At 40.7% G+C, this 25,736-nt stretch overlaps 1 protein-coding gene across 2 annotated transcripts in view; it reads right to left on the bottom strand.

Moving 5' to 3' along the window:
* XRN2 (5'-3' exoribonuclease 2) overlaps positions 1-16,782 on the bottom strand; it is a 47,426-nt gene extending 30,644 nt beyond the window's left edge. For both annotated transcript variants that reach the window (XM_075203836.1, XM_075203837.1), the window contains exons 1-8: positions 16,616-16,782; positions 6,450-6,577; positions 6,255-6,366; positions 3,738-3,849; positions 1,750-1,808; positions 1,579-1,668; positions 775-847; positions 627-677 (exon numbers count right to left, since the gene is read on the bottom strand). In XM_075203836.1, the coding sequence (XP_075059937.1) occupies positions 627-677; positions 775-847; positions 1,579-1,668; positions 1,750-1,808; positions 3,738-3,849; positions 6,255-6,366; positions 6,450-6,577; positions 16,616-16,690 (700 nt within the window). In that variant the 5' untranslated portion in view covers positions 16,691-16,782. The remainder of the gene's footprint in view (positions 1-626; positions 678-774; positions 848-1,578; positions 1,669-1,749; positions 1,809-3,737; positions 3,850-6,254; positions 6,367-6,449; positions 6,578-16,615) is intronic.
* Positions 16,783-25,736: the final 8,954 nt, after the last annotated feature.

The raw sequence follows: 25,736 nt of genomic DNA, 5'->3' as shown, positions 1-25,736 counted from the left end.
GGGGCTTCCACCAGCCCTGTGTTGTATACCAGGGTTACTAAAATTAAATATATAAGACTACATAGTCCACTGGAAAAAACACATGTATAATCCATAAACTGTCACCTAAAAGTTGAAATATTTAGGTATGCCAGTTTAACAGCTATTTAAAACCACCCTTGACAGATGCCACCGATTAGATTTTACATGGGCATTTTGGCTTCCCTCTGTTTTAGTATTTTGTACAAAATTCATTAAAAAGGCAAAACTTCATACCTAAAGATGGTTATGTGCTGCAAAGAGACACTGTACATAACAGCACTACAAAAGAGCAATTTTCACACTTTAATTAGAAGTGGCAAAGGAAACAAATGTTTTGATTTAACCTCAAACAATTCCACACAGCAGTTATAAGATGAATGTCACGTTTGCGGTTGTTGAAATACTTTGCTAAAACTGTTGCCATTTATGCTAGACTTGTATTGTTTTGCATAGAGATTTATAAAAAGCTTGATAAATTCATTTGAAAAGCTGACCTATAAACTGCAAGGAATGCTTTAATTAATAAAAAAAATACAAGCATTAAACCGCACAATGAAAATACTTTAATCTGCATATTATACAGAAAGTCACAATCAAGTGCTTACCGTCAGCACCACATAAGCAGTGATGAGTATTTGGGTCGTGATGAGGCTGAGCTGTTCAGAAACAAAAGGAAAAAAATAATATATATCTAGTCGGTTATCTTGGGAGATACTACAGCGCTAAACCACTCAAACAGTGAGCACATAATACCTCTTTGTCGTCTGATGTAATCCATAATTTTATGTTCACCTTCACCTGGTGCACTAGCATCTGATAAAATGACCTACAAAGATGAAGTAGCATAAAAACAATGCACACAGAAGGAAAAATAACTATACTAGAAAGGAGAAGTAATATTCCCCAAGGACCCTCCCCTCCATCTAGCTGAAAAGAAATCCCCATGGCCAAGGACAGGCCTGGCCAAGCAGGTGTTGAGTAAATTACCCAGCATGCTTTGCCAGTTGATAGCCAGCCATGGCAGGCAGGGCATGCTGGGATTTATAGTTTCACAACACCTGGTGAGCCATAGGCTGGCCAGGGTAGGAGGTAATCATCCAATGCTTCAGTTACCTGCTTTCTGCCAGTCTAAAGAGTAAACCATACTTCATGCACATAACGTTCAAAATAATAATCCTTATAATAAGGCATTGCTGAAGTATGAATTCAAAGCATTATCTGATTGGACAACTGGGTATATGCAATTGTCCTGAGCCTTTAGCATCTCCAAAATCTTGATTATGAGACCCCAGTGATTTTTCTGGTTGTATGGATGATGTGCACGACAACATTTGAGGGAAAATATATTTTCTGTACCACTTCCTATGCTAAATATGAGGTTTTTGCAGATTTTACAAGTTTATTGTGGGATATTTCCAATTAGAATTATCTGGCAAGGAAAATTTATTTTTGTTTATTTTTTTTAACCTTTAGTGACAAATAAAGAAATCATATTAAACTTGGGGGCCAAAAGATGAGGCACCAAACAGCACAAATAAGGTAGATAAATATTCTTACTGTAAGGTTTTTCCAGCCAGGGTCATTATTTAAACGATCTGCAATATAATAGCGCAGACATTTTGCCAGGTTGTCCATAAACTCTGTGCCCTATAACAGAAAAGTCTTCATTATTAATAGATACTGAGAGATGAAATTCTGAAACTTAGAGTGGATTTGTGGACTACTTACAGGTGTAATACAGTTACTATCAAATCTCTCCTTCACCTCTTCATTCGGCAGAAAGCCGCCTGGTGAAAAGAGAAAATGTTTATATAATGGGAAACTTTCAAAGATATTTATTTATTTATTTTTTAAATGGTGTACAATTTAACACATTTTTACAATTCTGCCAATTTACCACTCCATTTAATGAACTAGAAAGTTTGCATAGGTTACTTTTTTTGCATTTTATTCTAGTGAAATTCTTGCAAGTTGCTGCATATGGAGGGCGTTTGCTTATAGGCTAAACATCTTCACAGCAGTAGCAAGATAATAAGATTAGCTTTATTTTATATATAAAATACCATACTGCTGTATGCGCTATGGATATTCCGCCCCCCCTGCCACGCCTGAAATAACCGTTTTGTAAATTTGGTTTAGACTAAGCAACAAAGAAAAATTAAATATACACTTAACAATGGCTCTTGCCTGTTAGTAAGGAAAATGGCATATAAAAAAAGTCAATAGTCTGTACACAAAATATATCCTTCCACATTCATGTAGATACTTCCTGTCTATGTGAATGCACACTCAAAAAATATAAGTATATCTTATGGTCCCTCTCTTTGTCCTCCAAAACTTTGGAGGAAACACAGTGTGGTTTTTTTTTTTGGTTTTTTTTATAAAAACTGGTGTGGTCCACTTACATGGTGGATAATAAAGTTTGTGTGTACTTTTCTGAGAGTGTTCTTTTTTTTACTTTTGTTCTCATAATTAGACAAGCAGAAATACATTACAAGAATGTGTGTTATTACATTTCAAGGTCGGATAACAGCTGGTGCAATGTGAGAGCAATACTAGGAGAGCTGCATTGGAAGTAGTAGCAGACGCTGACAGACTGGTTTTACTGTTGGTTGCAGAACAGGGGGGCAAGCGCACCACTGGTAGAAGTGTATACATGTTCAGATGTGCCAATGGGACGCGTGAACATTTAGTGGGTAGATTTAAATGGATTATTGGCACACGTATTGTTTATTATTTATATAAATGTTTGCTTATGGTGTCTATGAATAACAAAGGCAGAAAAGGAAAACAATTGCCTTTAGGATACAACTGTCCATGCTCTTACCCCCAAGAGCTTGATATTGCTTCTGAGGCCCAGCACACTGCATCATTTTAGCATGAGGAGAGCGCAGAGCATGCTCAGTAGACATTTATGACCATTTTTTAACCTATGGTAACCTCACACCCTACTTGATCCTTAGTTGTTTGTAAGAATATCCTTATGTCTATCCCAAGCAGGTTTAAATTGCTGTACTGTATTAGCCTTTATCGCCTCTAATGGGAGGCTATTCCACATATCCAGTGAACTAGCCCCAAGTGAACTCTGAAAGGAAACCCAGGCAAACACGTTGAGAACATACAAACTCCACACACACTACAAAAACATACTAGTAGGTTAAGTGGGTGCTATTAAATTGACCTTAGTCTCTCTCGATCTGTGTATATGTTAGGGAACTTAGACTGTAAGCTCCAATGGGGCAGAGACTGATGTGAGCGAGGTCTCTGTACAGCGCTGCAGAGTTAGTGGCGCTATATAAATAGCTGATTATTACGTTTAAAGAAGTAAAAAAAAGGTGAGTCTACAGTTTGAAACTGTTAAATTATACTGGTTTTCAATAGAGTTCACTAAACACACTATGAAAGGCCTGAAAAAAATATAGAAGCAATCAGGAATCAAGTAACAAGCTCCACTGAGAAGTAACCGAAACATACATCTCTGCAATTAGAATGCAGGACAAAGTGCAAAATGAAACAGAAGGAAACTCTTCCTAACACTTCACACAAGAGAAACGTTTTCTGAAAACACCCAATAGTTGGTAAGAAAATAGCTCTCAAGTATTAGCAGGCCTTCAGTGTGCATTAACGTGGAAGCCCCAGTATACACAAAAACCAAGTCAATGTGAACAAAAACGGATAATCCAGTCTACAATTTTAAACAACCAGCATCAGCGTACCCTTGGATAGAACTTCTGCACGTATACGATTTTTCTCCTCTGTCAACTCCACACCTTCTTTGGATGCTCTAAAACGTCTTGACCGCTGTTGATTCATTTTAGCACGGGGTGCCTATTAAATAAAAGAACTAAACATTCAAACTGTTTCAGAGGTACATATTGGGGCATATTTAATTGTTAAAAAGTTCTGCGGCGTTAAAACTAGTACAGTTAATACGGTAAAATCTAGCTAAGGGAGCTGCAATCCGGCGAGTAAATTACCGTATTAACTGTTTTCCCCACGCACGAGTACCGTAATAACGGTAACCATGCGCGGACTGCGGGATTTTCGGTGTTTCCGCCGACAATTGAATCTGCCCCATTGAATGAAGTTACATGCATTCAAAGTGACTGTGTGAAAGCTGCACCAGTATTGCACTGCAGCAACTCTGCACCATTAAAATTAAACAATATAGTAAATAGTAAACCATAAGTGGCTGCCAAGTCACAGGACATTTATGCAAAAGGCAGTCTTTCTACGTAGAGATTATAACCATGGTTATAAATATGGTTTACTCCGCACCCCCTAGATTCTCTGATTTACAGCCATGTAGAGCTCTGCTTTAGATCCTCCCCAATACAGCACTTGCTGACTGCATTGAGGAAACCACAGAAATTCATGCTTCTTAACCACATTCAAGTTGGAAAGAGCAGGGCTAATAAGCAAAACCTTTTTGTGCCTCTAACACAACTGTAGCGTTCCCATAAGAACTATTTTGACAATGAGAATCAGATTGAGCCATGAGTGTACAGTATAGGGCATGCGTTAAAGTGTGCACAACTAGTTTGACTTACGCACCCTGGATGTAGAGAGTCCTGTAGGCCCTAGCCCTATAATTATACAATAATTGGCTGATGTATTGAGGAAAATAGGTAGGGTTATAGATAGAGCTCCTCTGTCCTCAAATAACCATTTAAGATTCCACCCAGCTATAGTGTATGCATTTTATTTTTTTAATAACCATGCTTTACAAAACTATCAGTATTTTAGTATCCATGCAACGATGGTATCTGCCTTTGTAGTTTATGCCACGCAATTCCCCAGTAGTATCCATGCAATCTGGACATAAACGTCATGCAGTTTCAAAATAATGATTGGTCAGGAGGGGTATAAAACCAACCCCTTAGCAGTAACCCAGTAATTCCATGATTAAGCTTTCAAGCGAAACGTACGTCGGGCCGGCGTCACAATAGGTGACGTCAAACCCGGAAGTGGGCGGAGCCAATCGCGGCGCTGTGCCTCTCTATCTAACTACTCACTACTAGGGGGAATTTCTCTGTTTATGAAATAAATAACACATTTCTCAGTGCGGTGTCTCGCCGCTAAACCGAATTACTTACCTTTAAAGTAAATCCTTCTGCTCACAAGCGCATAGTAACAACAATTACGGCGCTTTATCGCTGTAAGGAATAACTTACTTTTAGAGTAGATATCTTTCTCTCTACAAGTGCATACCAAATTTAAGTACAGCGACCTATTACTATACTTTATAACCTATTATCAGGGGAATCCCTTTGCCTATAAACCCACAATAACAACACTGAATAAGGTACCTTGTCGCTGCACTGTGCAGCCTTGTGGCAAGGCAGTAATATAGGATGTATGAATGAGTGGTTCCACCGTATTACACTGTCTCCTATTAGGGTGAATCCCTTTGGTTATAAATTCTTTTGGTTATAAGCGCACTATTATAACATAAAATAAGGCGCTTTGTCACTACACTGTACAGTTTATTGGTAAGGTAACAATATAAACCGCACATATGAGTGGTCTCCCTGAAGTTATGCCATTAGGGAATAAGTAAAGCCACGTTATATATGTTTTGTTTATCTGGGAATATCCAGCGATTCAGCTTCTGACTATGGTTAGGACTCTGATTTATTAATAACAGAGGGACACTCCCCAGTGAGTCAAGATCATAGGGAGGAAGTTTACGTTCTACTGCCATCTAGAGTCTACATGAATACAACAGGAATAGGGTTTTGGTGAATGTAACATAGTTACCATACTATAGGACCTTATAATCATTCTCCTTGGCTATTTCTCACCTTACCCATTGTGTATATTCATGTGGAAGGAATTTCTAATTGGCAGATCTTCCCCTATTATCAGTACTCTCAAGATTGGCTCCACCACAGGGTTATACTATTTTTAATTCTATTTTTTTCAACACTATTACTTTTAAATACTTCGCTTTTTTAATCAGTTGTATACTGACATACACTCTTTTAACGCATACCATTAAAATATTAGTATTAAATGTCTATTTACTTCACACCTGGAGTGCTTCTTAGGTCAAGACTCTCTTTCTCTTCCAATTCAAAAACTATCAGTAGCCCAGGTTCTCATGCCATCTGTCCAGCCATTACAACTGCCTAAAGACTAACAATGTTGACAACAATATAACTCTTGTACTATTAATCCCAAACTGTACAGTGCTGAAAGGTATTAAATGTTGCATGAAAGTAAATACTTACCACACCATCTATAGCCATGTACAGCAACCTTCTGGGCCTTACAATGTTAAATAGCCTATCCATATACTCAAAAATCGCAACCATCATTTCATCTTCATTTTTAGGTGCTGGCCTGAATTTGGGACAAGATAAATGTGTTAAGGTTGGAACTTTCAGGTTATGCATAGTAATAAAGAAGTAAAGAAAGCAAATTACTTGTCCTCTGGGTGAGTACATGGATGAATGATCCCATTCATATCCAAATACAGGTTATCAAACTCCACTTCATTTGGGTTTGGTTTACTGGTATCAACCGGTATCTTGACTCCATTGCATTCTTTATACTGGGAGGGAAACAAAAATACAAAAAAAAAAAAAATAATTATTCACAATTAAACCAAAACTAGACTTCAGCAACCAGTTAAGTTAATTTCAGTTGTATCATGGTACCACCACCATCCCACCAGGTGTATCCAGGCTTTTTTTGCTCATGTGAAATTCAAGGCAAACCATTAGTGCTGCGTCTTATGGGTCAGGTGGAAAATACTACTGTGAAAAGGATCCTTCACTGGTGAAATAACTAGGTCACACCCCCATGTCCCCAGGACCACTATCTTCATTCACAAGGAGGAGGAAATGTCAATAATTACCTATGCATAGGAAAAACTGTCCCAGCAGTTACACAAAGCAGCATAAAGTTCTCAGTGCCAACCTTGTTCATACAGCTATCTTCCAGCTAATCAGGAGTAGTTCCACTTTGTCAAATGCAATAAATCATTGATCCAATTAGCAGGAATTGTACATGGAGCACCAATCACTATGTGGAGTCAATGAAGCAGTGCATATAAGACTATGCACTATCAGCCAAAAGCCACCATCAATTTTTTCCTCTCCTTTGGCCTCATTGCTTAGGTTCCAAGAAACCAAAGTCTTATTGCCATTCCAGGCTGCCTCAATTTTTTTTTTTAATTGACCTACCCAAATATAGACAGTAATTTTAAAAAGGTTCCATTTATACCACATCCAAAAATGATGCACACCTTCTAGCATGTGAGTTTGCAAGTTTGAGGTCAGTCAATCCTTAAATAAATTGAATGTGTCCAATTCTAGTGATTGAAGGGCAGTTTGCACAGCACTACATGGGAGGACTGTAGAACTTAACTACAACTCTCACTATCCATTTAAAAAAATGCAGTCAACAGCAGCTGTGAACAGTATCTGTTCCACATGCCTGGCTGCAACAGCTAGTGTTGGAATCTTGCATAGCTGCTAAGGGCTGCAGACAAAATAAAACAAAATTGTACTAAGTGAGGGTTTAAGTGGGAGTAGACAAGTCAGACCATCCCAAAGCTGCATAACAGAAAGCACTGCACCCAGAGCAACCAAGTATAAACAATGTTTCACAGAAGGCCAGACACTAGTGGATCTTCAAAGCTCACAGGAACCATGTATGGCTTGCCCTTTTTTTAGAATTTAGGAGCTAGCCTAAAAAATGTAGGAGTCAGGCAAATTTTAAAACATTTTTATATGGTTTATTGGTATATTAGTTTTCTGACGTTGGGCTGTTATCCTAATTTTACTACCCATCAATAACCACATTATTAACCCCTCACTCCCCACCACTATGCAGCTCTCAGAGCATCATACATTAGTTAATCTCAAGTTCATATGATCAGAGAGGACAGAATATGTGATCTGCTCCTCTCTTAACAAGTTTAAGTTTGGCACTCCAGAATGCCAGGTATTTCACAGGGCATTCATGAGCGTCAACTGGATGCTGGTGGGCCAGCTGCTGCATACACCAAGCCTTTTCTTAGGAATGGAATGCCACATGGCAACGCTCAGAGAGCGAAAAAAAGAAGGAGGAGTCATAATTCAGGCAGATAATGGCACCAAATAAGTTAAGTACCTTGTCATCCTACCACCAAGGGCTTGCCAATCCCCCAATACAATAACAAATATGAATGCTTGGGTTCAATATTTAACAAAAAGCCACTTAAAGTAGAATTATCCTTCAAGCAGGATGAAAGAGCAGCCACAAAGAAGATTGTCCCAAGGCAAAATTTCTTCCTTGTTCAGAGAAGGGTTTATTTTCATTATGATGAATTTTAGCGCAGTGTGAATGAAAGGATAAAACAACGTTCCTTGTGGTTGCTCTATTTTGCCTCCAAATTAAGAATTATTTGACAAGCTTAGGGATCCGCAGTCAAACACGCAACTAGTACCATTGTATGGAATAAACCCTAAGGCTGTCAGTGCCAAAACTGGGGACAGACTGGACTGAACAATTTGAGGGATGAACAAAAAAAAACAAATCTAAGATTGATGCATGTTGTCAGGTTTACTACCTAGAAATTATTAAGGAAGATGCACAAGTCATGCATTGCAAACCAGATCAATATATACTCTTGGATGAGGCATATCCTATGACTACCATGTTTCTATTAAGCACCAGAATGTCACTACATTTTGCCTGCAGATGGGGATTATTATTAAAGGATCACAGTCATTAATTTTCTTTGCTTTTTCTAAATACCACCACCATGGACTGTGCCCAGAACTGCTGAATAATGGTGGCATCATCCACATTTTATCTTGTCCTCCGTATAGAAGCTCAGATACATACCTACCTTACAAATAAAACGTGCAGGCTGCAATATGCCTGTTTCAAAGCCAATGTAAACCAGAACAGATAATTTTTTTTTATAAATGTGCACATTTTGACAAATTTGGGAATATTTCAAATGCAATATTTATTTAGATCAAGAATTTAGTGCCAACATATCCTATACTGCTGTATAATGGTTTAAATGGGAAGCACAAACTCAATAAAAAAAAAAAGCAAAGGACAACAATCACACGATAAATGACCATTTAGTCGGATATTTCAAGAGTGTCTACAAATCCCACAATCATACCAAAACACATAGCATCTCTTGATTCAGTTTTATAAACTTTTTAAAAATCACGATCAACAATGAAGGACAAATTTAGAAGCATGTCTGCACTCACGGCAAGCAGTGTAGGTAGATATCTGTAGAGTGCGCAGAGTCACAATGTTTACAGAAGATGGTTATGAGTGATGAAGATCACAGATCTAAAAGGTAAATCGTGTAGGTGTGTACACATGAAATCGCCATCAATCAGCTTGACGGCATAAGATGCAGGCATTACACTAGCCATGATCATTCTATAAACGTTCAGCAAGACAACTACATAGGCTGCTCTGCACAGGGAACTTTATTTCTTTGCATGTTTGCATTATTCATAATCATACAGAAAACAGCCAGCTTGGAACACTATCAAAGGGGACATAATAAAGAGAAATAGAATGGAGTATATGTTAATGCCCATTTCTCAAAAGTACAGATAAAGGCTGACAGCAAAGAGGTAGTGCAACAGGGGTATATGCCAATAAAAAAAACCAAAAACAACATTTTAGACCTGAGATAACACAAATTATAATGGCTAAAAACAAACATATAGGCAAGCCAGATAGAATAACAAATGCTGCAACCTGATCAGATTAAGTCTCCGTAGTTTGAGGTGACCTGTGAGCCACACACAGACAACTTTCACAAATATGGACAAGTTATAATGATCTAATTTAATATAATTTTGCTTGTTTAGGGTGGGTAACAACTCGCAACGACAGGCTAAGCTGGTTAACAATGACCAAATTGCCTGATTAAGTCTACTCGTGTCCACCAGAGGCCATCATCAAAAAACAATAAAAACAAGGTAGTTAATGTGTAAAAAAAAAACAAAAAACAGCTTATTTAAATTCATATAATATGGGCATTGTCTTCTGACAAAATAATTACTAGTTTTTAAGAACTTCTAGAAATAAGTACAGTACGTTGGATGGAAACCTCCTGCAGCCAAAGTACACTAGACTACACAAGTACATTTTACACGTAACCCTTCAAGACACGTGAGATTTTCACTGTTCTGAACATCCGTGTTTAATGCACAGCGTCACTAGGGTGCCATAACAGTGTTCATGCAATACTACCTTCTAAATGCACAGGAGGTCAGTCAGGTGATTGAAAAGCGGGTAGGTACACACATGGGAGGGTTTGCCATTGCCCAAATACCTCACCCCCATACACTACATTTATGACAGTTCTGTGGGTTAGAACTGTAAGGAGGAAAACACTTCTAAGAACCCTCCAGCTAATGACTGCATTATAAAAACTATAACAATTGGGCTACAGTTTACAAATCATTTTTGCGACAATCTGTTTTAATGAATTGTAAAAGCTAAAACATAAATAAAGGTAGTTATTTTGTTGGTCAGTGATTTTTTCCCCTGGCTATAAGAAAATAGAAATGCAGAACATAAATTACCTATATTCCTCCTTATTGGCTGCTGAGAAAAATATGAAGCCCTGCCCCCCCCCCCAGTGGCTTCTGGAGGTGCAGAGACACTTTAATAATTCCTCAATTCAAACAAGATATCCTCGATAGATGGAAACCACCTAGGTGACCTACAGCTTCCTCATATTCCAAGGTATCACGTTATAATGCTTAACAGAGTTGTTGAGTGGACTTTAACCAAAAGTTCTAAACAATGGATCACCAAAGAAGAACCCCATCTTAAAATACCCTCTGAGAACGCTGTGCGGCTGCCCAAAGTACACATAATGCAATACCCAATAATTGCCCCACAACTGCTCGCTGGAAAAGACTAAGAACATAGTCACATATTCCCACTCATTTGCCGTTAAGGGGATTTTTCGTGTCGGTCAGCTGGTTATTTTATCGGGGGTACGCTCATTTGCTGATCCGGTTGGGATCTCCTCTCAGTTCCGATAGTCTTGCACAGTCAGCCAAGACGGAACTTTGTTTACCTACCCAAAAACCTGCATATACTATTTCCACCTTGATCATACAAAAGTTAAAGATCACCCTCCATTTACTACAAGGTGGTGGGGAACATTTTTTTTGACATCGATTGGACAAAGATTTTTCAGACCACGCAAGCTCAACTAGCACCTCTGTATTGGAAACCCAGTATAGGGTCTTATCCCACTGGTATGGATACCCTGGCATCCTACAAATTTCAATAAATGCTAGTGTTGCAACAATGCAGTTGGGGTTGCCTGAATTTGAGAGCATACAAGACAAAGGTCATTTCTATTGCAAAATTAATTTTAGGAGATGAAGTCCCACTTATCCTGAGCTCAGGTTGCTTAACATGATTAAAACATACATTTCTAGAAATAAAAACAAAAGCAGTTATCACAGTCAGGTGGAAGGCTACCTTACTATAAAAGAATGGTTCACTTTGTCACGAGCCGCGGCGGTACTCACAGCCGCCGCGGCTCGCTTCCTGTAGGTCCCAACGTCCCGGCCGTCACCATGACGACCGGGACGTCATTTCCTTCCAACTCCCGACCGTCGCCAAGGCAACGGTCGGACGCTTCCTCAGCGCCGTGTCCTGGCAGCCAGGCGCGCATGCGCTCTAGGGACAATCAGGCAGATTCAGCCTGTGGCTGAATTAGCAGGCATTAGCCTGCAGGTGTGGATTTCAGTGCTAAGCCCTGATTGGTCTTGCTAGGTGCTGGCAATTAGTCTACAAGTGTGGCCTTGTCTAGGGGCAGGTTCTGATTGGTTATGGGTTGTATTTAAGGCAATGAGGTCTGCTGCCTCATTGCCGGTTATAGCTTCTGTGCTCCAGTCTGCTGACCTGCTTGCTCCAGTTCCTGTATCTACGTTTTGACTTCCCGTGTATGACCCTTGGCTTCGTATTTGACTTCGCTTGTGTTTCCTGTGACCCTGATCCTTGGCTCGTTTACCCGTTCTGCTACTTTGCCTGTGACCTCTGACCTCAGCTTGCTCATCGTTTCTGTTACCTGCTGCCTACCTTTTGACCTCTGCGTGGACCTGACTCTTCTTGCCTGGGTTCTCCCCAGCCGGTACACACTTCACGACCCTCTGTCAGTCTGCAGCCCAGTCTGTCCCCACCATCAGGGGCTCCAGTGAACACCTGACTGGCAGAGTAGACTCCGGGTTGTGTTGTGCCGGCTGGAGGGGTTCCTAACACACTTAAATGAATATAAACGATAAAATTGACTTCTCCAATGAAGAATTTCATGAGGTTTTTGCAACTTGGTAATTGTGGCAAGAGTTCAAGTATTCAGATAGGGTTCACAGTTATACAATATGCCATCATGTTTTCTTGGCAATACATCTCCCCCCCCCCCCATTCTCTCTCCTTTCTCTCTGTGCTTATATGTTAACATGTGTCAGAAAACTTCTCTGCAGATATTTTCTGATGTTTCTATGTTATCCAAACAAGTTGGATTATTTTATTCAATAAAAACAAATTCTTAAAAAATAAATAAATATATTTTTGTTCACTTTAAAGTGGCTGTGGAGGGAGGTGTAAGCTGGAAGACCAATCAAAAGACTGTCAGTGACTGCATCTCCTGACTGGTCCTGCTGCCAAGTCTTCCCCCAAAGAATCACACCTCCCCAACTGCACAGAGCAGCCCCTGGGACAGGGGTTCCTTAATTATCTTCAGAAGGTAAATAAGCAGTCTTTCTTTATTTTTTAAATCCACAGCAATACAGCGTTAAAACTGCAGGCTGTAGGAGAACAAGAGAAAATATATAGCTACCCAACCTGAAAAAATAAAGTTAGTTAATCACATCATTTTAGTTTTAAGAAAAAGCTTATTCCAATACATTCACAAGTCAAACAACAATAAAAATTGGACATTTCCCATAGCAAATTAAATAACTGCCAACCTATATATAGAGCCACGTAAACAGTCATTACACAACGTTTACCGAAGCCCATTTAATACTAAAATTATGACTGGCGAAACTAGAAAAAACATCATTACTTTTGAAAACACCAACCTATACCAATCTTAGACAGGGTCAGCTGTATTGTCCCCTGCAGCTATTGCACTACTACTGAATAAAGGAGCTCTAACTTATAAACTAGGCCACCAAGGCAATTTAACCAGATTGCTCATTAGGAAATGCTGGAGACTAAAACAGTCAGTAAAATAAGAAATGTAAAGCACCTCAATAGCAATATACATTCACATAAGGATTCAGGATAACAAGAAGGTGCACTAAAGTCAATCAAAATTAATGGGCAATTTTATAAAATTGAAGGTCAATATACAATAATGTGGCAGACATGGTTCTGCATACAAAGTATAGATTGTTACGATTGACGGTACTATAGTGATGTAGAAAAAGTTTCACACATGCATTTCATTTATAGTGGAGCATCCATAGTCATGATATTTATAAAGAAACATCCAATAGACCAACACACCACCATGTAAACACTGCTAATCTATGGCTCAACATAGAAAGGTAAAAAAATAAATTGATATGAATCATTCAATCCTCAGACATAATGTGTATAACTTGTGGATCAAATACATAAGGTCCCAATCATCACCACTCCTGGGTGGGGGGGACTCAATCACATCAGTGTAGCAAGTTAATGTTTTGATTCCATGAAGCGATGTGCTACCGGTTTCTCAGTAGGTCCAATTGAAAAACAGCTTGATTGGATGATCTATGATTCACCATCGAGTCACAGAAAATTCTGATTATACTCCCAACATAAACTAGTCTAGAAGGACTTTTACATGCAATCCTGTATTTTTATCATGATCTTCGTTCCCTAATGTGGCTGTAATAAAGTGTGCAGCTGTTGCCATCTCACAACAAGGGATACGATATGAAAGAGTTTGTAACAACCTGGTCTAGATGAGCCAAGACAGCCAGGATTCACATGACAGTACTCCAACAGGATGCATACAGTGTTAAACATCCTCCTTGGAGTATTCATGTGCATAGCAGCGTTCACTAATCTCTAGTAGTTGTTCTGCTTTATTATTACTGTCAGACAGGTGGAATAATTCTGTGCAAGAAACTCACCTGCTTCAATTATGCTGGACAATACCTAGCTATCACAATACCTTTAAAAATGGCACAGGTAACAGTAGGCAACTACCCCAGATATAAAGGGAAAGGTTTCTACTGCAAACCCTACTTCTAAACTATGAATTTTTGTTTGGTCCAACAAACAAGCACTAGTCACACAGTTTTGAAACAATGGCATTGGATACCACAAGATACTTGTATGAAACTCATACCCAAGCAACATTAGCTTCAATAAATGGTCAATGAATATAATCGCTTCATGTTCCCGTGGTACAGCAACAGGCCTCAAAATGAAAGAATTGAATTCACCACATCTTGCAGTAAAAACTGTTGGACACATTTAGAAAGTTGTTTGAAAGAATTTACAGCATTTAATTATGTTCTATTTTGCCAAAAATAGGTATATTAACAGAAAATAACAAGTGTGAAACATGTACATTTCCTATTTACATACATAAATATAGATCTTTTAAGGGACTGTCACAAGCTGGCCGAACCAAAGGTATACACTTCTTGACGCTTGTTGCCCAAGCTGGGTAAACATCTATGCAATTATTGTGCAGATCACATGGCTCACAACAGTTTGTTCAGATATTACAAGTGTGTACGCTGCCTCAATCTTGTGTAATCGCACGAAAGCACTTCACATATGCAGATTTTGTTTTCTAAAAATCACGATCAACAATGCCAGGCAAATGTGGATGTGTGCACGCACTCATGACCAGTAGTGTGGACTGATATCTGTAGAGTGTACAGAGTCACAAACTTTTCACCAGATGGCTATGGGGCCTATCATACAGTAAATCTGTGTAAAATTCCAGAAAACTGAGGTTTTCGGGGATTAACCAGAAAAATGTAATTTATCATCACTGCATCGCAGCAGATACACTGGCAGTGGGACATGGCTCTGTGCATATGCCCGATACTATCGGTTGGCGCATGCACACTAAGATTTTCAGAAAAATGCCGGAGAGATCTCTTTGCACCGAAGAGGCTGAGGAAAGTAGCAATAAATATCCCATACGATAAACATCTCATACGAGCTTACATCCTAAGGGATGTAAGCTCGTATGAGCAGGGCCCTCTTTCCTCCTATCTCCATACCTGTTCTTCCGCTCCGTCTCTACTGTATTTGCCTGCCCAGAGTTTCTGAAGTATTGGTACTTTGTGTTTATTGTTCTGTACTGTTTTACCCTGAATAGTCTACTGTTTGTACGGTGTACGGCGCTGCGGAAACCTTGTGGCGCCTTACAAATAAACGATAATAATAATTAAACTTCACAGGGATAGCAGTTTAACTTGACTGCTGTCCCTGCTGAAGTTTTTGATAAATATAAAAGATAGTTTTCAATCCTTATTGCAATGATAAGGATTGAACTCTTTCATACTATGCGGTGCTACATAAATATGCCCCTATGAGAGATGAAGATCACAGATCTGAAGGTAAATTGTGTAGGTGTGTATGCATGAATCGGCATACTCAAGACTTTCAATCATTGGTGAAACCGCCTAAGTGTGTACCGAACTTTACTTTTAATTGAAAACCCGAGTGAAAAATATATATTTTCTTAATATTGTTAGAATTTTTGTGATTACCCAAGCCTAGATGAAAGGAAATCTTCAAATTACATCCAAGGCAATTCTATGAAGCCGTTACAAACTCTATAGACTAAACCTGGGAAAAGGAATAAGCAACCATCTAGAAATTCACAAGAAACACCTCAACAATCAAATAGATTATTTGACTGCACACTTAGTCACCCCCACCAAGTGATTCTGCTATAAAAACATAGGATTCAAATGTGACCAGAAAGCTAAATATTCACACCAATGACCAGGCAATCATGGTCCGATATGAACATGGTACTATAATACAGGTTACAGTACACACCACCAGCATGGAGTAGGAGGAACTGTTAGGAACTTCTCTCTGAGCAGTGTGGCCTATTTGGAGCAGCACATTTAAGGCCCGTGAATAATATACAGGTATAGCAATGTTTAGATGTCCTACTCATATCTATCATGCTCATGATACACTAATAGATTTACCTTAAATATTTTGATTTTTTTTTTTTAATTTGTAAATTTATTACAGATAAAAAATTACACTATGTGACATAAATGCAAAAATACTGTTGGATGCATACACATGAATGAATGCAAACAACACCCGAAGGCTACAATAAACATCCAAAAGATACGACACATATTAAAGGGACAACTGCGCACGTGCTATATTACACGTTCAAGTTTACACCGGACAACGATCGGGTCAATTTAGAAGGGGGGGGGGGGGTATGGACGGGAGGAATTGGGGGTGCAATGGATTAAAATCAGACACCGACTGTAGATGAAAACACAGTAAGCAGCCAGCACGCAGCAGTACCTGCCGCAGGCTACACAGAGATATACAGTATATACACTCTCACACGCCGTGTGCTATGACTGTGCTCACTACTCACCTTCTCTTCCACAGCGTGCACAACGATGGACGGGTACTTGCGGCTCAACCATCGGAAGAAAGCCGGGACTCCCATTTCACAGACCGGTAAGTTTAAAATAACAGGCCCAGGCCGCGGTCTCAGACACGCAGAGATACGCAGCAAGACACAGGAAATGGGAGAGGATTAGGAGAAACGCCACATAAAGACGTCGTACAAGTAGGGGCGGGGCTGGGCCTCCAAGCGGCCATGTTTGATGACGGTATTATGCCCTTACAGGAGGTTTTGGTGTTTTCTTTATTAAGCCTGATATGTCTCCAATTTGTAGGAAGAAAATCTGTAAACCAATTCACATGGGAGCTCCAATGGGGCAGGGACTGATGTGAATGACAACATATTCTCTGTACAGCAATGCATAATATGATTGACTATACAAATAATGACCGTAATACCCTTTGTTATTGTCAAAACACCCTTCCTATCTGCAGACCTATTAGACAAACACATTGTACTTGGTCATTTTCACATGTGCCAGCAGCGGTCGAAGTTGCGGTATCAAAAATGTATGTGTATAGGATTTGATAGTTTTACAATCAAAGCAGTATACCGGTCCATTATAACCATTGTGTGCCAACATATGGAAACAGTTTCCAAGGGTACTTTGATATGAGGCAGGTTCCCATTTTAGGGATTATTTAATGACAGGGCGCAAAGATGTGCTGTAACAGATACCAGTGTATGCAGATTTAAACAAATAAAAGCTGATATCTAGTTATTTGGTATGGATAACAGGCTCATTGCTGTTTGCATGAATAAGCCCCCTTTTTTTCTTTTCTTTTGATACTTTCATTCGTATGCGATAAAGAATATTATATCTGCTGTATTATAGACGTAATTTGCAGTACCCGCCCCCTTTTGCACCTCCCCTCCGGGTGAGGAAATTATAAAGTAGGCGAGTATGGTGTATCTGGGTTTATGTATGCTTGATGTAAAAATCTGGTGCATATACTACTATTGCAGAACTGGATGTATTATGGAATACGTATGCCACAACACTTAACTAGTTGATTGTGAAGAGGAGCAGGAGAAGGTGCTTCAAACCATGAAAACAAAATTGCAGAACTGGAGGTGAACCAATACAGACTCAGAGGCCTTCCTGAACCAATCTAAGGGGGTGAGTTAGAGGGCCACATGCAAAATTTATCCTGGGAGCTACTTCCCAATATCTCAGACTTTAACTTGGTGATCAGCCTGACCCTGGTTGATAACTCCCCGTATAGATGCAGTTTTTTTTAAATCTGATAACAAGTTCTTAAATAATTAAGGGCAAAAGAAGATGGTGAAACCCCCTTAACAAGGCCTACAGTTGTATTCTGATGTCTCCAGTGCTGGAATCCTTTGCCACAAAGATGTAATTAAGCTAGTAAGTCCTTGAGAGTTTTCAAGAGTTTAAACAGATGGGGCTTGTAACAGAGCATGGGATAGGCTTGTGTTCCCTGTGGGAGGGGGGTGGCTACTGATAGTTTGTCTGTCATTTATGGTTTATGTTGTATTTGTAGTTTATTCAAAGGTTTTATTACTTCCTACCTACCTAAAAACACTGTTCAAATCACTGTTTATTTAATTTACAGGTTAGGCCTTGCATCTCCTTTGTAGCCTAATACAATGAAGTGTATGCTCTCCAACTATGTAAAAATATACTCCCCCTTACATCACTGGGTTTGGTGCAAAGATCCACCTGAGCTCTGTTTCTGATTTAATATTTATTTTTAACCCTGCTTAATCCCTTTATTTCCTGAGATACTCAACCTCCTCCCAAGCCACCAGCACAGTCACAGTACTGGAGTTGTGGAGTCGCGCATCTCGGGCTTCAATAAATAAATAAATAAACACAACATCCTTATTGTCGCTTCTCGGCCTTTTGGCCAAGATCAGGTGTAGATAACATTGTACACAGTGGGGCTTAAAGGCACCCCTTGTAGGCAATGTCACCTGTCCTCTGGCCATTGGCTGGTCACCTTAAGCCTGAGGTGCTATATGTCCCCAGTGCTGCTCTAGCAACGGATGCCTAAAAAGGCACTGGTGATGGAGATGATTTTTCAGGACCCAATCTCTCAATATTGCCTCTGTGATGGAGAGCAATGCAATGCAAGAGAGACCAAAAAATTCCATTCATTAAAGACTATAGGCCTGATTCAGTAAGGATCTTAACTTGAGAAACTTCTTATTTCAGTCTCCTGGACAAAACCATGTTACAAGGAAAGGGGTGCAAACTAGTATTTTGTTTTGCACATAAGTTAAATACTGACTGTTTTTTCATGCCCAAAAGCCGCATCCAGTGCTGATAGAGTGACCCTACCAGCACCTACATTTAGCACAGATCCCAGAGCCGTAGCCCCTTACCCGACCAGCACCTACATTTAGCACAGATCCCAGAGCCGCATCCCCTGAGACAGCCCCTTACCCAACCAGCACCCTCAGTGCACATACCCCAGAGCTGCATCCCCTGTGACAGCCTCTTACCCATCCAGTACCCGCTGTGCACAGATCCCAGAGCCGTAGCCCCTTACCCGACCAGCACCCGCAATGCACAGACCCCAGAGCCGCATCCCCTGAGACAGCCCCTTACCCAACCAGCACCCTCAGTGCACAGACACCAGAGCTGCATCCCCTGTGACAGCCTCTTACCCCGTCCAGTACCCGCTGTGCACAGACCCAAGAGCCGCAGCCCCTTACCCGACCAGCACCCGCAATGCACAGACCCCAGAGCCGCAGCCCCAGTGACAGCCTCTTACCCGACCAGCACCCTCAGTGCACAGACACCAGAGCTGCATCCCCTGTGACAGCCTCTTACCCGTCCAGTACCCGCTGTGCACAGATCCAAGAGCCGCAGCCCCTTACCCGACCAGCACCCGCAGTGAGCACAGACCTTAACCTTTGATTTGGGGAAGACTTCTTTAATTAATGAAATCCACAGCTATCAAAGGTAAACTACTGATAACAATTGGGGAATCCTCAATCTAATTAACTGTCAGGAGTCCTCAATCTAATTTACTGTTTTTTACCTTATCCTTTCATCACATGAGAAAAAAGCATTTGACTGAATCTCATTGGCTATTCATGAAAGAGACTTTCCATAAATATGGCTTGCAGAATCATATAATAAACTCAGTCATGACCCTCTACTCTAAACCCAATGCAAAAGCCTATGATGATTTCACATTGCATAATTTCACAATATCCATGCAGGAGATGGGGGTTCTGAAACTATAGGATCTCTCCCATTCTGAAACCTACAGTCTCAGGGCAAAAACTATACTACAGAAAACATTAAAGAGCTCAGGAAAGGGAGAGGCTTTGCCCAGATCCTTCAGATCCTGTCTCCAAGAAACTTTGGGGACCCATCATTGCAAGAGAATTGTCACCTCTTTGAGATGTTGTCCCCTTAGTAGTTATTGTGTGGTGATCACCAGACAGCAATACCCTACAATGCAGAAAGTGATAAGAAGTCCAGAGATGGGGGTTATGATCAGGGCCGCCATCAGTGGGGTACAGGGAGTACAACAGTATGGGGCCCAGCAGCAGAGTGGGGCCCCACCAACCCTGGGCCCTACAAATCTATTAGGGTAGGAGACATATGCAGTGAATTAAGGGAGGTAGAGGGCGCCATTTATAGGCAGCAGCTGTTCCTGTGATGTGAAAGGTGGTGTGGGGAAAGACCACAGCGTGTAATTAAGGATGCAGCAGCAGGCTTTATTGTAGGCAGCATGTCTGCCTCCACTCCCAGGATGTTGGGGCCCCACAGCTGCCGCCATTTGCCCCAGTCCCAGCCCCCCAGTTGCCCGGCTCCTGGACAGAGAGCCACAACAAGGCAGAGAGACTCCCTGCAGTATAGCTGACGTCATGTAATTAATAACGTCACAGCGCTGTCAATAGTGGAGAGCCGAAGGTAGACAGCAAGAAGATGCAGAGAGCTTAGTATACTTCAGGAGTTAGATGGAACTGGGATGAGGGTAACTAGAAAATCAGGGGAGGCAAATGTTGGGTAAAGAATAATGTAAAAATGAGGGTGGGGTGAGAGAAGAGTACGGTTCTGGAGTGAGGACAGGTAAGTTTGTGACATCCGATCCACTGTTAAGAAAGTGTGATCCAGACACTAGGATCCGTTTAGCTTTGTGATGTAAATAATCTAGTCACATAAAAGGGTCTCATTCAAAGACCCTCCTCCTGATAATACATTAATTGTAGTTTAGTAAAATCTCTGTTACCTTCCACTTGTAGTACGGATGTGCACACCCTGGTCCTAAAAATAGAAATTCACTGGAGTAATTCAAACTTTCAGCCACTGGTAACTTTACAGCTCACTGCTTTCCTTACGCGTTTCTCCACTAAATCAGTTTGCGGTTTAGTTAGAGGTAAGAAGAAATCACAACATCCTCGTATTTAAACAATTATTAACCAATAACAATCAAAACATTACCATTTTCATAGGCACAGGTGACACCTTATAATGTGCATTAAACAAATAATTACATATATAACATTAAAAAATTACAACAGTTAGTGCATTAAAACCTGAATGGTATCTATCAAAAATACAAATAAATTTCCATACTTTAGACTCAAATAATTAATTCTAGAATATCATTGTCTCAATCCACATCCACATATCATTGGTAGAGATGCTCGGGCTGGGTTCCGTGGGAACCGAACACACCCGAACTTAGGGGATCCGAGTTTTGCGCTTTTTCGGATTCGAAAACGAGGCAAAACGTCATTGTTACGTCGTCGGATCTCGGGAGTTTTGGAATCTATAAATACCGCCCTCCACGGCGATCTAGCGCCATTTGAAAGAGAGACACAGAAGGGGTAGTACCCTGTGTAGAGCAGTTGGTCAGCCAAGTAGATAGAATTGAAAGAGTAGGGGGTAGCAGAGTTCAAGAAAGTCTACAGTGACATTCAGGAGAGCTCCATTGGTAATTCTCTTTGCAGAAAAATACAAATACTAGTGCTGTCAGGGTTGGTGTAAATCTGCAGTCAAATTCTACTGTGTTATATAGGTAACAGAATAAGGAGAGCTGCTTTGGTAATTCTCATTGCCGAAAAATACAAATACTAGTGCTGTCAGGGTTGGTGTAAATTCTACAGTCAAATTCTACTGTGTTATATAGGTAACACACAAAAAGGAGAGCTGCGTTGGTAATTCTTATTGCAGAAAAATATAAATACTAGTGCTGTCAGGTTCGGTGTAATTCTGCAGTCAAATTCTACTGTGTTATATAGGTAACAGAATAAGGAGAGGTGCGTTGGTAATTGTCATTGCTGAAATACAAATACTAGACCTTGCAGGCTTTTCTTCTGAATTTGCACAAAAAAATGTACGGTGTTATCATCAAAATGGATTCACAGCAGTACACAGAAGAGCAGGAGCACCAAGCAGCTGCTGCCACCAGTCATGAAGATGGTAATCCCTGTACGCTATCTGGTAAAGCCTATGTAAAAGTACATAGTGTATTTAAGTCAGGTAAACAAAAATGTAAAAAAACACTTTTACCTTGGTCAAGAAAAAAAAAGCTGTAATCCAGGCAAAGTTATCTGCAGAAAAAAATAAAATTGCCAACATGCCATTCTACACACGCAGTGGCAAAGAAAGAATAAGGCTTTCGCCTTTCTCTATGAATGAAACTGTTACTGAGGCATCTTCTTGTAAGGTCAGTCACGACCAACTAAGACCTTGTCATTCGGACGCCAAAAGTGGTGCCCACATACTTTTACGTGTTAAAGCCGAGCTGGAAGAAAACAGTAAGGCATTAGAGGAAAATGTATGTTCAGATTCAGAAATTACACCAATCCCTGAGGAGAGTCCATCCACGAGTGCTATGTGTAATCATGACCATTCTGTTACTGTACCCATAAAGAAGGCCTCTTTCAGCATTTCTAAAGATGTGTGCCTGAACAGCCCGAGTGTAGCCAGTGATACACCAATTGAGGATGCCACTTTGGAAGTGCAACAGCATGAGGGGGATATTTGTGTAGCTGATGAGGGCGCTAATGTGGATGTTGATGAGGATGATGTTGTTTGTGTAAGTCCTGCACCGGTGGAAGCAGTTCTGGCACATGATAAGAAGGCCATTATCATGCCTGGACAAAAGACCAAAAAATCCACTTCTTATGTGTGGAATTATTTTTACCCAAATCCTGACAACAGTTGTCTAGCCATTTGTAGTGTATGTGAAGCCACAGTCAGTCGAGGTAGGGAACTTAACCATCTAGGAACCTCATCCATGTTACGCCATTTGACGCAAGTTCATGGCAAGGTGTTGGGAAAATCAGAAATTTATGCTAAAAAAATAACAACAAGCAGTCCATCATCAGCTAGGACCCTTCTCTCACCTACATCCAGACGCCTGCAATCTAAGCCCACAACACTGTCCTCGTCAATATCCTCAGTAGCGATCGGAGTTAGTCCTGTATCCAAATTGCTAAGGCTAGATGACTCCTCCCCTATCCTGGATTCCTCAGAAGAATTCTTGAGCGTTAGTCCCACTGCTGCTGCTGCTGCTGGGGGTGAATCTTCATCCCAGAAGCAGACCAAGAAGAAGACTAATAGTAGTTTACAACAATTGACTGTTAAACAATCGTTTGCAAGAGGAAGCAAGTATGAAAGCTGTCACCCAATCACAAAGCGGATCACAGGCGACATCATCAATATCCTCACAAGTGATGGGAGTTAGTCCTGCATCCAAGTTGCTAAGGCTAGATGACTCCTCCACTAACCATGATTCCTCTGAAGAATTATTGAGCGTTAATCCCGCTGCTGTTGCTGGGGGTGGATCTTCAACCCAGAAGAATACTATTAGTAGTTTACAACAATTGACTGTTAAACAATCCTTTGCTAGAGGAAGTAAGAAAGCTGTCACCCAGTCGCAAAGCGGATAACAGACGCCATGGGGACTATGCTAGTATTAGATCTACGTCCAGTATCCACTATTAATGCAGCTCGTTTTAGACAATTACTTGAGGTTTTGTGTCCCCATTACCAAATTCCATCACAACACCATTTCAGTAGACAAGCTATTCCTCACCTCTACCAGAAGGTTCTAAATGTTATAATTGGGCTGCAAAATGCCATTCTACCCACTGTACACTTAACCACAGATATGTGGACAAGCGGAACTGGGCAAACTAAAGATTATATGACTGTGACAGTCTGGGTTGGGGATTTGCCTTCACCAGCAGGAACAGCAGCAGTATATACCCAAGTACATCACATTTGTCAGAGGCAGGCTACTCTGTGTATCACTGACTTCACTAAGAGGCATACAGCTGACAATCTGTTACAAAAACTAATGAATGTTATTGCAACATGGCTTATCCCACTTATCCCTTAGGATATGTCATTTCTGATAATGCCACCAATATTGTGAGAACATTACAGCTGGGTGAATTCCATCACATTCCCTGTTTTGCGCACACAATAAACTTGGTGGTGGAGAGCTTTTTAAAAAATTACAGGGATGTGCAGGAGATGCTGTCTGGGGCTTGAAAAATATCTGGACATTACTGGCATTCGGCAACAGCGTGTAGGAGATTGCAGCAGCTGAAAGAACAATTTAATTTGCTTTGCCACCAACTGAAGCAAGAGGTGGTGACAAGGTGGAATTCTACCTTGTATATGCTTCTGCGGATGGAGGAACAGCGAAAAGCCATCAACGCTTACTCCACAAGCCATGACATTGGGAAAGAAGGGGGGATGTATTTAAGTCAAGCGCAGTGGAGAATACGTTCCGTGTTGTGCAAGATGCTGAAACCATTCAAAGTAGTCACCTGTGAAGTCAGTTCAGACACTGCTAGCTTGAGTCAAGTGATTCCCTTAATTAGACTTTTGGAAAAGCAGCTTGAGAAACTGAAGGAGGAGATTAAACAAAGCAATTACGCTAAGTATGTCGGACTTGTAAATCAAGTACTTTATTATTTATTTGCTTCGCCAGGATCCAAGAGTTATCAAAATCTTGAAATCGGATCACTACATTTTGGCGACTGTGCTTGATTTAAGAGCTATGTCTTCTCTTTGTTTCCAACTGACCCAGATCTGAAGAGATGCAAGGAGCTCCTGGTGAGCAAGATGACAGCTCAAGTGTTACGTGACAGGATGGTGTCTCCTCCATCAGTTTCTCACTCAACTGTTGCTAGGAAAAAACCTAGCTTTCCCAAGAGACCCAGGGATGATGCAGATGACTCTGCACCAAATTTTGACATTTGGTCTGGTCTAAAAAAATTGACCAAAAAACGTGAAACCTCTGCCGTAACTCCACCTGATCCTACTATCAACATGCAACAATGGTGGAGGATTATTTTTACCACAGCATAGAAATAGACACATCAGACAGTCACTTTACATACTGGGAGGAAAAAAAAGGGAATTTGGAGACCCATGTACCAAATTTCTTTGCACTGCCTAAGCTGCCCACCCTCCAGTGTGTACTTGCAAAGAGTTTTTAGCACAGCCGGGAACCTTGTCAGCGATCGGAGTTGCCACAGTAGAGTTCATTAACAGCACTGTTACCTTAGTTGGCATAAGGCCATTGTTACCTTGCTTTGTGGGGGCCCAAGCAAACCAAGCACTTCAGCCACAAGGGGTGGCTCTTTTGTGGCTGAAGTGCTTGGTTTGTCAAAGTGTGCATGTCCTTTTTAAGTTGAAACATAAGGGTGGATGGGAGGACTGAAGGACAATTCCATCTTGCGCCATTTTTCCTTTCAGCTACCGCTGTGTGCCATGTTGGCCAGCGTCCCTGGGGGACACTGAACAAAACTCGGAGTCCGCACTCTTGGAATGTTCACTTCAAGGAACGTACTCCTTCCTCCAGTGGCCTGAATAATCATGGTATCCAATTCTGGTCTTAATAGAACAGATCCTGAATAAGGTAGTGCTTCCAGAGACTTTTTAGACTCCTGGCAGCTACTGCTGATGCTGAAACAGCAGAAGAAATAGACGCTGCATTCTGGGTTGCTTCATATAAATAGCTAGCAGCTTCCTTCAAGTGCAACGCTAATGGCAGAAGCTCTGAATCTTGTAGCCTGGCTGCCAGCTGGTCAACCCATGATTCCATAGCCCTGGCGACCCATGCTGAAGAAAACATGG

This window comes from Mixophyes fleayi, chromosome 3, assembly GCF_038048845.1.
Source record: "Mixophyes fleayi isolate aMixFle1 chromosome 3, aMixFle1.hap1, whole genome shotgun sequence".
Taxonomy (NCBI): Eukaryota; Metazoa; Chordata; class Amphibia; order Anura; family Limnodynastidae; genus Mixophyes; species Mixophyes fleayi.
Note: the sequence above shows the minus strand (reverse complement) of the source record. Positions and strands in the feature narration are given on the sequence as shown.